The sequence below is a fragment of the Trachypithecus francoisi genome, unplaced genomic scaffold (genome assembly GCF_009764315.1).
Source record: "Trachypithecus francoisi isolate TF-2019V2 unplaced genomic scaffold, Tfra_2.0 Lachesis_group15, whole genome shotgun sequence".
NCBI classification, from domain to species: Eukaryota; Metazoa; Chordata; class Mammalia; order Primates; family Cercopithecidae; genus Trachypithecus; species Trachypithecus francoisi.
Genome location: NW_022681460.1, coordinates 7018838 through 7031476, shown reverse-complemented (window position 1 = coordinate 7031476; position 12639 = coordinate 7018838). Strand labels below are relative to the sequence as shown.

General features: G+C 37.3%; 1 protein-coding gene across 8 annotated transcripts in view; it reads left to right on the top strand.

Annotated features, from left to right (window-relative positions):
- QKI (QKI, KH domain containing RNA binding) overlaps positions 1 to 12639 on the top strand; it is a 166301-nt gene that overhangs the window by 39836 nt on the left and 113826 nt on the right. For all 8 annotated transcript variants that reach the window (XR_004442712.1, XM_033234266.1, XM_033234267.1 and 5 more), the window contains exon 2: positions 12 to 154. Coding sequence is in view for 7 of the 8 variants with exons in the window: in XM_033234266.1 (XP_033090157.1) it covers positions 12 to 154 (143 nt within the window). In the remaining variant the exon portion in view is untranslated. The remainder of the gene's footprint in view (positions 1 to 11; positions 155 to 12639) is intronic.

The window sequence follows — 12639 nt, the reverse complement described above, 5'->3', positions numbered from 1 at the left end:
ACTTTTAACAGAAATTAGCAGAGTACGGAAAGACATGTACAATGACACATTAAATGGCAGTACAGAGAAAAGGAGTGCAGAATTGCCTGATGCTGTGGGACCTATTGTTCAGTTACAAGAGAAACTTTATGTGCCTGTAAAAGAATACCCAGATGTAAGTATATTTTGTTGTTTCATTCAATTTTGTTCTGCTTCACATATTTTGGGAAGAGATATATTTGGTGGTAAATACTTAAGCATTATTAGCCACTTTAAAAAAATGCAGTCATCAACTGAAGTGTGAATAATTTGGCATGGATAATTTAAAAAGTTTCTTTCTAAATGTGTTTCCATTTGATTGCTGCTATGTCACTTTGGAAATGCACATGGTATAGACTCTTGGGTTTCAAAACTGAATGAGGAATTGTGGAAAGCACTCTGGCCTGACTGTCACAGAGCACCAAGCACAACTCTGTTCATCTTTAATCTGACCTTCAAGAAGCCACAGGTTGGGCCACAGCATTCTTTCTGTAAAATGAAGGTGTTGGACTACAAGGTTCCTTTCAGCTCTAAAATTTTTATTAAAACCGCTGTTTGTAATCTGATTTCCCCTCATCTTAGTCCATTGTTCAACTATTCTCTATAAACATCTTGCGAATAGCCTCCTTTTCCTGTATCTGTTAATTTCTAAATAAATCCAGATTCTTTGCTTTTTGTTACAAACCCTATGTGATACGGTCCATTCTATTTCTCTGACCTCATCTTAAATGATTTCCCTCTTCTTTACCACACTGTAGTCACATTGGCCCTCTTTTGGCTTTTAGAGCAAGTCAAGTCTGTTCCCAGTCTTAGGGACCTTTATGTTAGTTGTGCTCTGATCTCTGGCTGGCTGCTTCTTGTCATTAAGAATTTAGCTCAAATGTCGCTTCAGAGAGGCTTCCCCTGACCTTTTTATTTAAAAGCCATCTATCTAGCTACTCACTGTTTCACATTGTCTTTTTTTTTTCTTTGCAATAGCACTTACAGTTGGGCATTTCTCTGGTTTATTTTCTCTCTCTCTCTGTCTCCCCAGAAGAATGTAAGGTGTACGTAAAATAAGAATCTTGTCTTTGTTATTCACTGCTGTATCCCTCGTAATATTGGCACATAATAGGTAACAATAGTTGTTGAATAAACCAAGAAAAGATGGTGACTTTTTGCTAAATTTCAGAGGACTTTTATGAAAGCAGATGAAAAAAGGAGTTATAATGTCAGAAATACGATGTTGTGCTCTATGATTCATTGGCTATATGGACAGAATACTAGTCTGTAGATGAGAAATGTCTTAAGTTGAATTAATAGGAAAAAGCTTTGATACTTTGCGGTTGCATTACAATTTGCAAAAATTGATCTATATAACCTTTTTTTGTTTTAAAGATTATATACATTTACTCTGGTTTTATAGGTATTTGGTTGCAAATACACAAATAGTCTTGGATAATGTAGGAAAAGAGGAGTTGGTTGGAAGATTATTGAGTAACACAGAGGATTAAAGGAATAGCTGGAAAACAAAGTGCCATGTTAGGCTAGGAATGAGGGCATCTGAGAACTTGGGCAGCAGGAGTTTGTGGAGCTTCTTGGTTGAGAGCCTTACTGACATAAACTTGGCATTGGTGCCTCCCAGACTTTATCTTTAAAATTCTTAGAAGAGTGGATGTGTTCTGGGCCTTTCTGACTGGGGAAGTGAAGTTACCTACCATTACCTAGACACGACCACTGTGAGCCTACCCTGGGTATTAGGATTATTTGTAGAGATGGGAAACGGTGATTTGGGCAGCTGTTCCAATTGGGGTCTACTGCTGTTAGGTTTTTCACTATCCCAGAAAGGATAGCAACTGTCTGTTTTGCTTATTTAAACCTTAAGGGATAATGTTTCTGCAGTGGGCATTAACATAGAATATGGAAGACCTTGATAGAGAATATAATGTTGATCTGTCTGGTTCCATCTCTTAAAAAAAAAGATCCTATTCAAGGAAGGGATATTTATGCATTATTTAAAAGACATATGTTTCATATAGTCTTCTAAGTCAGGACTTGAGTTTAAAGGGCACCTCTTCACTATATTCCTTTCCTTCCTCCTCCAGTTGTGACTTCTTGCCACAGTGAACTACTGTTACTGACAGGTGTGTTGGAGCATGACATTTGTCTTGATCGGTGATTCTCAAAACACACTCCTTGGACCATAGTTTCTATGCTTTCTGGGAACTGTAAATGTTCAAGCCCCTTTCCATACTTATTGAATCAGAAACTCTGGGGTAAGCAATCTGCCTGTTAAGCCCTGTAGATAATTCTGATGCTTGCTGAAGTGTGAGAAACACTCCTTTAAGTTTTTTGGGTTTTTTTTTTTTTGGAGCGGGGGCAGGGTCAGCCAGGCAGAGAGGTAGGTGATCATGTACCTGGTTATTTTGCCAGGCATCATTTCAGGAGGCCTGAAACGGTAAGTGGTGAAGTGATGAATTAAACAGTGTCACTGGTCTCGTGGAGTGGACATCTCAGTGGCAAAGACAAACAGTAAACAAATGAATCTATAGCTGTAATCAGTGTTACGGAGAAACATAAAGTGGGGTAGACAGATGAATAGTGACTGTGTATGGAAGGATGTATTCATTTTTAAGGGTAATCAGGGAAGAAATCTCTTATAATATGATGGGAATGGAGAGACAGGAACAGAATGATGGGAGGAAGGCATGAAAACCATCTGGGAGAAAAACATTCCAGGCAGAGTGAACAGCAAGTACAGCTGACTCAGGCAGGAACGTGCTTGGGAAGTGTTGTAAGATGTGAGGTTAGAGAGTTAGCAGAGGGGCAGTGTCATGCCGTGGTCCAAAGTAGGAACTCAGAGTCAAGACTTCTCGCTAGTTTTGCTGCTTGTTTTGTGGCTTTGGTGTTACACTTGATCTTAACCAAAAGCCTGGGAAGTGATGTTGTTTTGTGACTTTTCATTCCTGGTGTTCAGTTTTCTCATTTCTGTAATGGAGATATTAAACTTCTCACAAGATTATGAAGACTAAAGAGTTAATATGAGTGAAGCACTTGGAAAATGTCTTTATGCTGTGTGTCACAAGAATGTAAGCTCTATCAGGGCAGGAATCTTTTTGTCTTTCAGTAGTGTATTTCCAGTGCTTAGAATGTGTCTGGTAAATGGTGTATGCACAGTAAGTATTTGTTGTGCATATTTGTATGAAACTCATTCTTTCAAATATTGTTAAACTTTTCTTTTTCTTTAAACCTGTTGTCTTTTGCATTTGCACATAGCACGTTACCTACAGAAGTCAATGTTAAGTTAGAGATAGTGTTTTGGACTTAGCTGTGCAGAGCTCTGAAACTGATATGAGAAGAAAGTCTCAGACTCAAGGTCTGAGAAATAAAGCAGTGCCCTTTGCAACGTTTTTGAAGTTTGACCTCATGATGTGAGAATGAGAAGCTGATATGAATAGGCCACTGAAAATGTATTAAAATTTTTACAGAATTAATACTTATGAATAAAGCAGACTTCTGTTGCATCTCGACTGTATACCAAGCACATTCTGGGTGAGAATATTTAATTCTTTTGAAAAAACTCTGATATAGTAAAGACAGTAAGTTTTTTAGTCAGATAAGCCTAGCTTTTGAATTCTGGCTTCTCCCCTTATTGACTCCATTTGTCAACAATTGCCACAATAATGCTGCATGATAAAACACTCTAAAACTGGCTGGCTTAAAATAATCATTTATTTCTGTGCTCATGGGTCTGTATGTTGGCTGAGGGTATACTGATTAAGGTGGAGCCTAGCTTGATTGAGGCTAACTGTGGGTGGGTTTAGGTCTTCTCCATTTATGTTCCTGCTGGGCCCAGGCTAAAGCGGGCAGTGGCTGCTTAGGGCATGCTGTTATGTCAGGCCACAGGAATGCAAGATCCAAGCCAAATTGCATAAGCATGTGTAAGGCCTCTGCTCTTCTTCCTTTCCATTAGCCCAGTGATTCTCAGCTGGTGGCAGTTTTACCTATGGGGACATTTGGCAATGGCTAGAGATACTTTCAGTGTCTAAACTTGGGAGAGGGGGTACTATTGGCATCTAGTGGGTAGAGTCCAGGGATACTGTTAAACATTCTGTAATGCACAGGACAGTCAGCCTCCATGCACCTCTAGCCCCCCAACTAAGAATTACCTGGCCCCAAATGTCAGTAGCGCTGACGTTGAGAAACCTCAACGTCAGTGCTACTGACATTCACTTCATTTACAGTGAGAAGGGGACTGAAATAAATATTTGCCGAAAAATAATTGAGATGATCACATTGGCTTTGAGCATATGGCTGCTTTTTAGAATCTGTTTGTCTATGAAGTTATGAGGTTCACTTCATAGGATTGTTTGGAGGAGTGAAGGTAACAAATATGTGACACCTGATAGAGCAGGCACTCTGTGGTTTTTGTGATTACACATAAGAAAAATAATCCTGTTCTTGAAGGAGCTCAGTCTTGTATGAAAGATAAAGATTAAATTATTTAAGACTTTAAGTTTCTCGTGCTTTCATAAAACTACAGACATGAAAGAGCATTGAAGTTATATTTAGACCATCAAACTGTTTATTTGGCTGGTCAAGTTTTCTTGTTTGAATCCATGGAAATGTTATAAATGATTATGAATAGAGTTAACTGATTTACATAAGTAAAAAGTGTTATATTTTGAATGAGTCAGTAATAATTTTGTCATCAAACTTGCCTAGTTATCAATTTCAAGTTGCTGGAAATTGTTCTATAGGATCTGCCAGAGTAGTAGATTTGTTAAATATTGGCGAGGTCTAGCTGTTGACGATACTAGTCGTCCTGTTAAATGCATGAACAGTTTAGATTGGTAAACTGCTTCCTTTGGACATGATTTGATGATTAAATTGTAGTGAGACTCCTTGGAGTTATGTGAATATAGTTCTGATTTTCTGATGTTTTTAAAATGGGCTTTAATTTCGAATAATAGCTTTGAAATGCATCTCTTGGGTCTAGGCCATCATGAATACCCATATTGTCAAAGGTTTTGTAAGATAGACAGTGTCTCTTCAAGGATTGTGTTTTCAGCCTGTAGGATCCCAGCCTGGTTGCTGTTGTGAGTGGTTTAGATTCATAATGTTATTCACAGTATACTCTTACAATAATATATGTTGATGATGGAACATGAGTTGTAAGTTCTCTTTCTGTTTCATTTTCCTGGGTTTGCAAATCAGCTTAGGCTAGTCATAGCTTCTGAGTTAGTTAACATAGGGTTGTTATTTGTCACCAGTCTTGAGAAGCTGGTATCAAATTGGGTGTTGAGCTGGCATTTGTTTTAGAGGGATTATGGGGAGAGGGGCCAATTCAGTAAGTTATCTTTCCTTAAAGTCTTTGTTCCTTTGAGGAAGGATTAATCAAGAACCTCAGGAGTCTTGATGTATACTACTTTCACTTTCATTCTTCTGAATAACAAATGGTATTAAGTCAAAATTTAATGATATTCAAAGTCTCCTTTTTCAGTACCCAGGTTAACACTTTATTTTTGCCTGAATATGATCATAATTTTATGAGTGAAAATAATCTTTAAAAGTAAGATCTGCACATCTCTCTTTGATTGTTTGTACAGGAATCTATTTAAAGGTAGTTTTTCTCATAAGGTTAGTATATATTTTTATTCAGTGGAGTTGTGAAGTGATTCAGATTACATATTAACCTGTTAAAGTTTTAATTTAGCAGTGTGATTTGATAATGTAGGGCATATCTTTACATTTTAGGTAGGGAAACTTACTGTTGATACATAATTTCAACTAGATCAGTTTAGTAAAAGTCAATTTATGACTCTTCGTTGTGTTTTGAAGTTTCCTCTTTATTTCACTCTGTAGGGCCTGTTGTGTACCAAATATTTCATAGGCTTTTTATGCTTTGGGATATACTACATTTCTTGGGATGTTAGTAAATAATTACAGAAAAGGTTACAAGATAGTCTGAAAACAATACATAGCTGATATTTTTCCAAAGTTTAACATTTCTTTAATAAGGCCTTTCCGAGTTTTAAAAATGCAGGCACTTTCTTTTGTAAATAATATATTTTAATATTTGATAGGAACCAGTACTTAGAAGAACAAAAGAAAAGATGGAGTTGTTAGGGAAGAATTACTCAGATTAGAGAGAAACGTTTGTCTGTGATTTATCTAAAAAGAGTTAGGATCTACTCTGTTAAAATTACTGCTACAAAGGACTTTTATGTATAATTTGATGATAATTTGATATCTACTCATAGGGATTCAATCTCCTTATCTCTGAGATTCTTGCTGAAATAGCCAAAGTATATAATATAGAAATCGAGGAGAAATCTGCTTCTCAGTGCTATGCATATTCCAGGAACATTGAGCTATTTCTGATAAAGATTAAAGGAAAGCTCAAGGTGATGGTCTCCTTTCAGCACAATTTGAGAGAGCAGTGTCTCTGGGAGTAAAATGGCTAATAACAGAATCTTCCTCATCCTAACCCCTCAAAATTGTCACACATGAAATGGGCTATGAAACAGTCAAAGGTTATACCGCTTGAACTCTTCCACGCTTTTCAGTTCCTGTTTATAAGTAGGTGACCTAAATTTATTTTGTAAGATAATGAGATTATATTTTCTTTTGATTTCAGTTTGGGCAGAAAAGTACCTTAGTTTTTGAGGTCACTTGCCTTTACTTTAGGGATGTTGAGGTTGAACTTTTCAGCTACTAGCTTTTGAGCTAAATTCAGTTAACCATTTCATTGGGAAAAAATACATATATATTTAAGTGATATTTGTTTTGTTTTATCTTAGAGACAAGGTCTCACTGTGTTGCCCAGGCTGGTCTTGAACTCCTGGGCTCAAGCAGTCTTCCTGCCTCAGCCTCCCAAAGTGCTGGGATTACAGGTGGGAGCCATTGCGCCCAGCCAGAAAACATATTTTGTATCTTAATAAACCCAGGATTTACAACAAGGTAGCTTCCAAATAAATTGGGGATTTCTTGAAATCTTGTTTTGTCTACCATAGAACACTGCTTTTCCCAAGTCCAAAATCAGTGTCGTCAGTAAGCAGCCTGTCTGTCATAAACTTGAGCATCTCCTTGTTTCATATTGTTAAATATTTTCTTTATTATCTGGTAGGGAATTGATTGACTTTGAAAACTTCAATGCTGTATTGTTTGGGGTTACAGAACAATGATTGTTTTGATAGTTTCTTTCCTTTGTACTTTTAAGATAGTATATAAATAGTATAAATTTGCCATGTTAAGGACAGATTAAAACAAACCTCTTAAAATTTGAAAAGTGATTAGAACTTGAACACTAAAAAGGATATCTGAATATAAAACAGCAAAATCTTAGTATCATTTCTTCATCCTAGAAATGTTAGTGTGTGTTCCATGCTAGGTAACAGGGCACAGGAATATGAAAAGACATGATTGCTCTCATGGTACTGATATAGCCACAATCCAGGTATGGAATAATGAGAGCTTGAACTCAGGCAGTGGCAGTTGAAATGAAGAGCACAGATTAAACAGGGAGAATCTTAGAATTTCTTTATCTTTCACATATGAAGGCTAAGAATGAGGGAAGGGCCTTGCTGGTACTGCCATTCATTGAGAATAAAGATATATGTGATGATTGTTAAAAGTGGTGACAATCAGCAAAAGATACGAAAATATTGAGAAACCGAGATGTGATGATCTGAAATGATATAGTAATGATATGTTTGGTATGTATGTAGGTGGGGAAGAAATTATAAAACACAACGGGACTAATTCTGAAAGTAAACTTGGATTTGAATAGAGTTTCTATAAACTGAGTAGTAAACATTTTGAAAGATTAACAATAGTGAGAATACTAACCATGAATTTTTGTTGTTATCAGCGTATATGTTAAGGTCTTTAGAAGAGAGGCTGTATTTATTAAGTGTCTGAACTCTAGAAGAATCAATCTAGGTGTTCTAGGATTTGGGCTACTGATGTTACCTCTCATGTATTAGATGTAGGTGGTAGTGGTAAGCACCGTACAGTGTTTTGAGGATTAAGTGACTTAATGCATGTAAAATACCCAGGCCAGAAGTTGGCTCATACTTCAACACTCAAAACATAACTGCAGCATACTCAGCGCCTAAGAAATGTTGAATGACGTAGTCCTTGCACTCGTGATACTTCCATTTGACACCAGCAGCAAAGGGGAAAAATTAATAACCAGTTAAAACCAAAATTTGAAATCTGTGGTATGCGAATTTGGATATCCTAAATTACAGTGTAACATTCTTTGAGTACTGATATAACTGGATAATAAGCTGAAACCATTCAAAACAAATTCAAGTGAAGAAGATAGTCACTCCAGATGCTAAGTAACAATTAGAAAAAAGATTATTTAACCAATTAATAACAATATGAAGGCAATACAAGCCAACAAGTGTTTTATGACAAGAGCAAAAGACCGTATTTGTGAGAGTATGAGGTCCAATGCACAAGGCCTTTTAAAAGATACCAAACTACTTTTCAAGCTTTATTTGCTGCTACCCATGTTTGCCAGCCACCTAAGCAATTCACTCTTCTGTAAAAATGGCAGGTACTTTTAATTTTTCTTCTCTGTGACACCTCTGTCTTATTTCTTCCTTCCCACCAAACATGCCCAGCGCTCCCTCATCCCACAATATTGAGCTCTAGTGCTCCTTTTGCTATGTGTGTGTGCTTTGACTCCTACAGGCAGTTGGTTCCCCTTAGAACACTTTGTACCCACCTCTTAAGCTCTTATCACATGGTATGCAGTGATCTGCATGACTCTTCCAGGTCGTTCCTGAAGTCAGAAACTCACTCTTACTGTTTTATTTTTTTTTAATCTATGATATCTCACACAATACATAGTCCATAGAAGAAACTGTGTAGTGAAATTACATAGTTTTCATTCTCACAGTAAAAATTTCCTGGGGTTTTTTTTTTCTTAATGGATGGGAAACTACCTGGAAATAGTGGGTACCAGAGGCTTAAACAGAAGGATTGAAATAATAAAGATCAGAGCAGAAATAAATGAAATAGAGGCCAGGAATACAACTGAAAAGGTCAACAAAACTGAGAGTTGGTTTTTGAAAAGGTAGACAAAATTGACAAACCTTTAGCTGGACTAACCAAGAGAAAAAAAAGTCAAAATAAATGAAGGAGGAGACATTACAACTGATACCATAGAAATAATAAGATCATAAAAGACTACTGTGCATAAATACATGCCAACAAATTGAGTAAACTAGAAGAAATGGATAAATTCCTAAAACATACAACCTATCAGGACCACATGATGAAGGAACAGAAAATCTGAACAGCCCATAATGAGTAAGGAGATTCAATCATTAAGTGAAAACCTCCCAACAAATAAAAGCCCAAGAGCTGATGGCTTCACTGTCGAATTCCCCCGAACATTTAAAGACGAATTACCACCAACGCTTCTCAGACTTCCAAAAAACCGAGCAGGAGAGAACACTTCCCAGGTTCATTTTATGAGGCCAGCATTACCCTTAACCAAAGCCAGATAAGGACATTATAAGAAAATAAAGTTATAGGCCAGTATCCTTGATGAACAGATGCAAAAATCCTCAACAAAATACTAGCAAACTGAATTGAATAGCACATTAAAAGGAGCATACACCATGATCAAGTGAGATTTTCCCCCTGAATGTAAAAATGGTTCAACATATGCAAATCATTAACTCAGCCTACACCAGATTAACAGAATGAAAGATAAAACCCATAAGATCATCTTAAAAGATGCAGAAAAGGCATTTGACAAAATGTAGCATCCTTTCACGATAAACCAAATAAGGTGTAGAAGCACTATGCCTCAACATACTAAAGGCTATGTGTGACAAGCCCACAGCTAACATCATACTTAATGGTGAAAAGCTGAAAGCTTTTTTCTAAGATCAGGAAGCAGACATGGATTCCCACCCTTGCCTCTTCCATTAAATATAGTAAGTTGCTAGCCAGAGCAGTTAGGCCAAGGGAAAAAAAATAGAGGCAGCCAGGAGTGGTGGCTCATGCCTCTGATTCCCAGCACTTTGGGAGGCTGAGGTGGGCGGATCATTTGAGGTCAAGAGTTGGATACCAGCTTGGCCGACACGAAACCCTGTCTCTACTAAAAAATACAAAAATTAGCCGGGCATGGTGATGCATGCCTGTAATCCCAGCTTACTCAGGAGGCTGAGGCAGGAGAATCACTTGAGTCCAAGAGGTGGAGGTTGCAGTGAGCTGAGATTGCACCATTGCACTCCAGCCAGGGCAACAGAGCAAGACTGTCTCAAAAAAAAAAAAAAGTAAAAGACACCTAAATCATAAAGGAAGGAGTAAAATTGTCTCTGTTTGCAATGGCATAATCTTGTATATAGAAAAACCCAAGACACCGTCAGAAAATCTGTTCAATTAGTAAAGTTCTGGGATATAAAAATCAACATGCAAAAATCAGTGTTCTGTCTATACAGTAACAACAAACTATTCAAAAAAGAGATTAAGAGGTTAGGTATGGTGGTTCATGCCTGTAATCCCAGAACTTTGGGAGGCCGAAGCGGGCGGATCACCTGAGGTCAGGAGTTCGAGACCAGCCTGGCCACATGGTGAAACTCTGTCTCTACAAAAAATACAAAAAAGTCAGCTGGATGTGGTGGCCCAGGCCTGTAATACCAGCTACTTGGAAGGCTGAGGCAGGAGAATCACTTGAGCCTGGGAGACGGTGGGTGCAGTGAGCCGAGATCGTGTCACTGCACTCCAGCCTGGGTGACAAGAGCGAAACTGCATCTCAAAACAAAAAAAATTGGCAATCTCATTTACAGTAGCATCAGAAAGAAAAATATAATTAGAAATAGGCCGGGCGCGGTAGCTCACGCCTATAATCTCAGCACTTTGGGAGGCCAAGGCGGGCAGATCATGAGGTCAGGAGATCAAGACCATCCTGGCTAACACGGTGAAACTCCGTCTCTACCGAAAATACGAAAAATTAGCCAGGTGTGGTGGTGGGTGCCTGTAGTTCCAGCTACTCTGGAGGCTGAGGCAGGAGAATGGCGTGAACCGGGGAGGCAGAGCTTGCAGTGAGCTGAGATTGCGCCACTGCACTCCAGTGTGGGCCACAGAGCGAGACTCTGTCTCAAAAAAAAAAAAAATAATATAATTAGAAATAATACCAAGGAGGTAAAAGATGTCTGCTCGCTGAAAACTATAACACTAATCAAATAAATTAAAGATGCAAATAAATGGGAAAATATTCCATGTTCATGGATTGGAAGATTATTGTTAAAATTTCCATACTTCCCAAAGCAATCTATAGATTCAATACAATTCCTGTCAAAATTCCAATGGCATTTTTCATAGAAATAGGAAAAAACAATCCTAAAATCCATGTGGAACCACAAAAAACACCTAAAAAACACCAAAACAATCTTGAGAAAGAACAAAGCTGAGGCATTGCAGTTCCTGATTGCAAATTATATTCAAAATAATTTGCTTCTGGCATGAAAACAGACACATAGACCAGTGAAACAGAATAGAATCTCAGAAATAAATCTATGAATAAATGGTCAACTAATCTTTGACAAGGGTACCAGGACTACACAATGGAGAAAGAATCGTCTCTTAAACAGTTGGTGCTGGGAAAACTGGATATTCACATTCCAAAGATGAAAGTGGACCCTTATCTTACACCATACATAAAAATTTAGTCAAAATGGATTAAAGACCTAAATGAATTCCCTGAAACTGTAAAACATGTAGGAAAAAAACACTGAAATATAAAGGTATTTGATACTGGTCTTGGTAATGATTTTTCTAGATATTACACCCATAAAACACAAGCAACAAAAGCAAAAATAAACAGGACTACATCAAATTAACATGCTTCTGCACAGCAAAGAAACAACAAAAGGAAAAGGCAGCCTACAGAATGGGAGGAAGTATCTACAAACCTTATATCTGATAAAGGTTTAATATCCAAAAGATCAGAATATTAACTCAGCCCAAAACAGCAAAAAAAAAAAAAAAAAAAAAACACATAACCCAATTTAAAAATAAACAAATAACTTGAATAGACATTTTTTCAAAAGAAAATATACAGATGTCCAAAAGGCATATGAAAAGGTGCTTAACATGACACACACACGCGTGCGTGTGCATGTCTGAGCGCAGTAGCTGTGTGGGTGATGGATGTGTTAATCAGCTTGATTGTGGTAACCATTTCACAATGTATACCCATATTAAATCATCACAAGTTAAACCTTGTTCATTATATCTCAGTAAAGCTGGAGGGAGGATTCAGTCACTGAATTGTAAGTTGTATGCAGCACTGGAACTCATATGTTTAGAAATTTCTCATATAATAAGCCTAACTGGCTGTTCTCAGGATAAATCCCAAAGGACAGAGTCAGTAATAAAAACAAAACAGTTGTTATTTCCACTTTCTATTTCAGCATGGAAGTATGCAGTTTTAAATTTTTGTTTTGTTTTTACATAGCCTTGTAAGAAACCTTTTCTTACACAGCACTTGTACATAACATGTGCCATGTGTGCCATGAACAAAAATGTTTATAAAGGCCCAGTATGTGAAAGGTTTTGCCAAATGTTTCCTGTAGTGTTAATTACATTTTATAAATTAGCTATTTCTCCAGG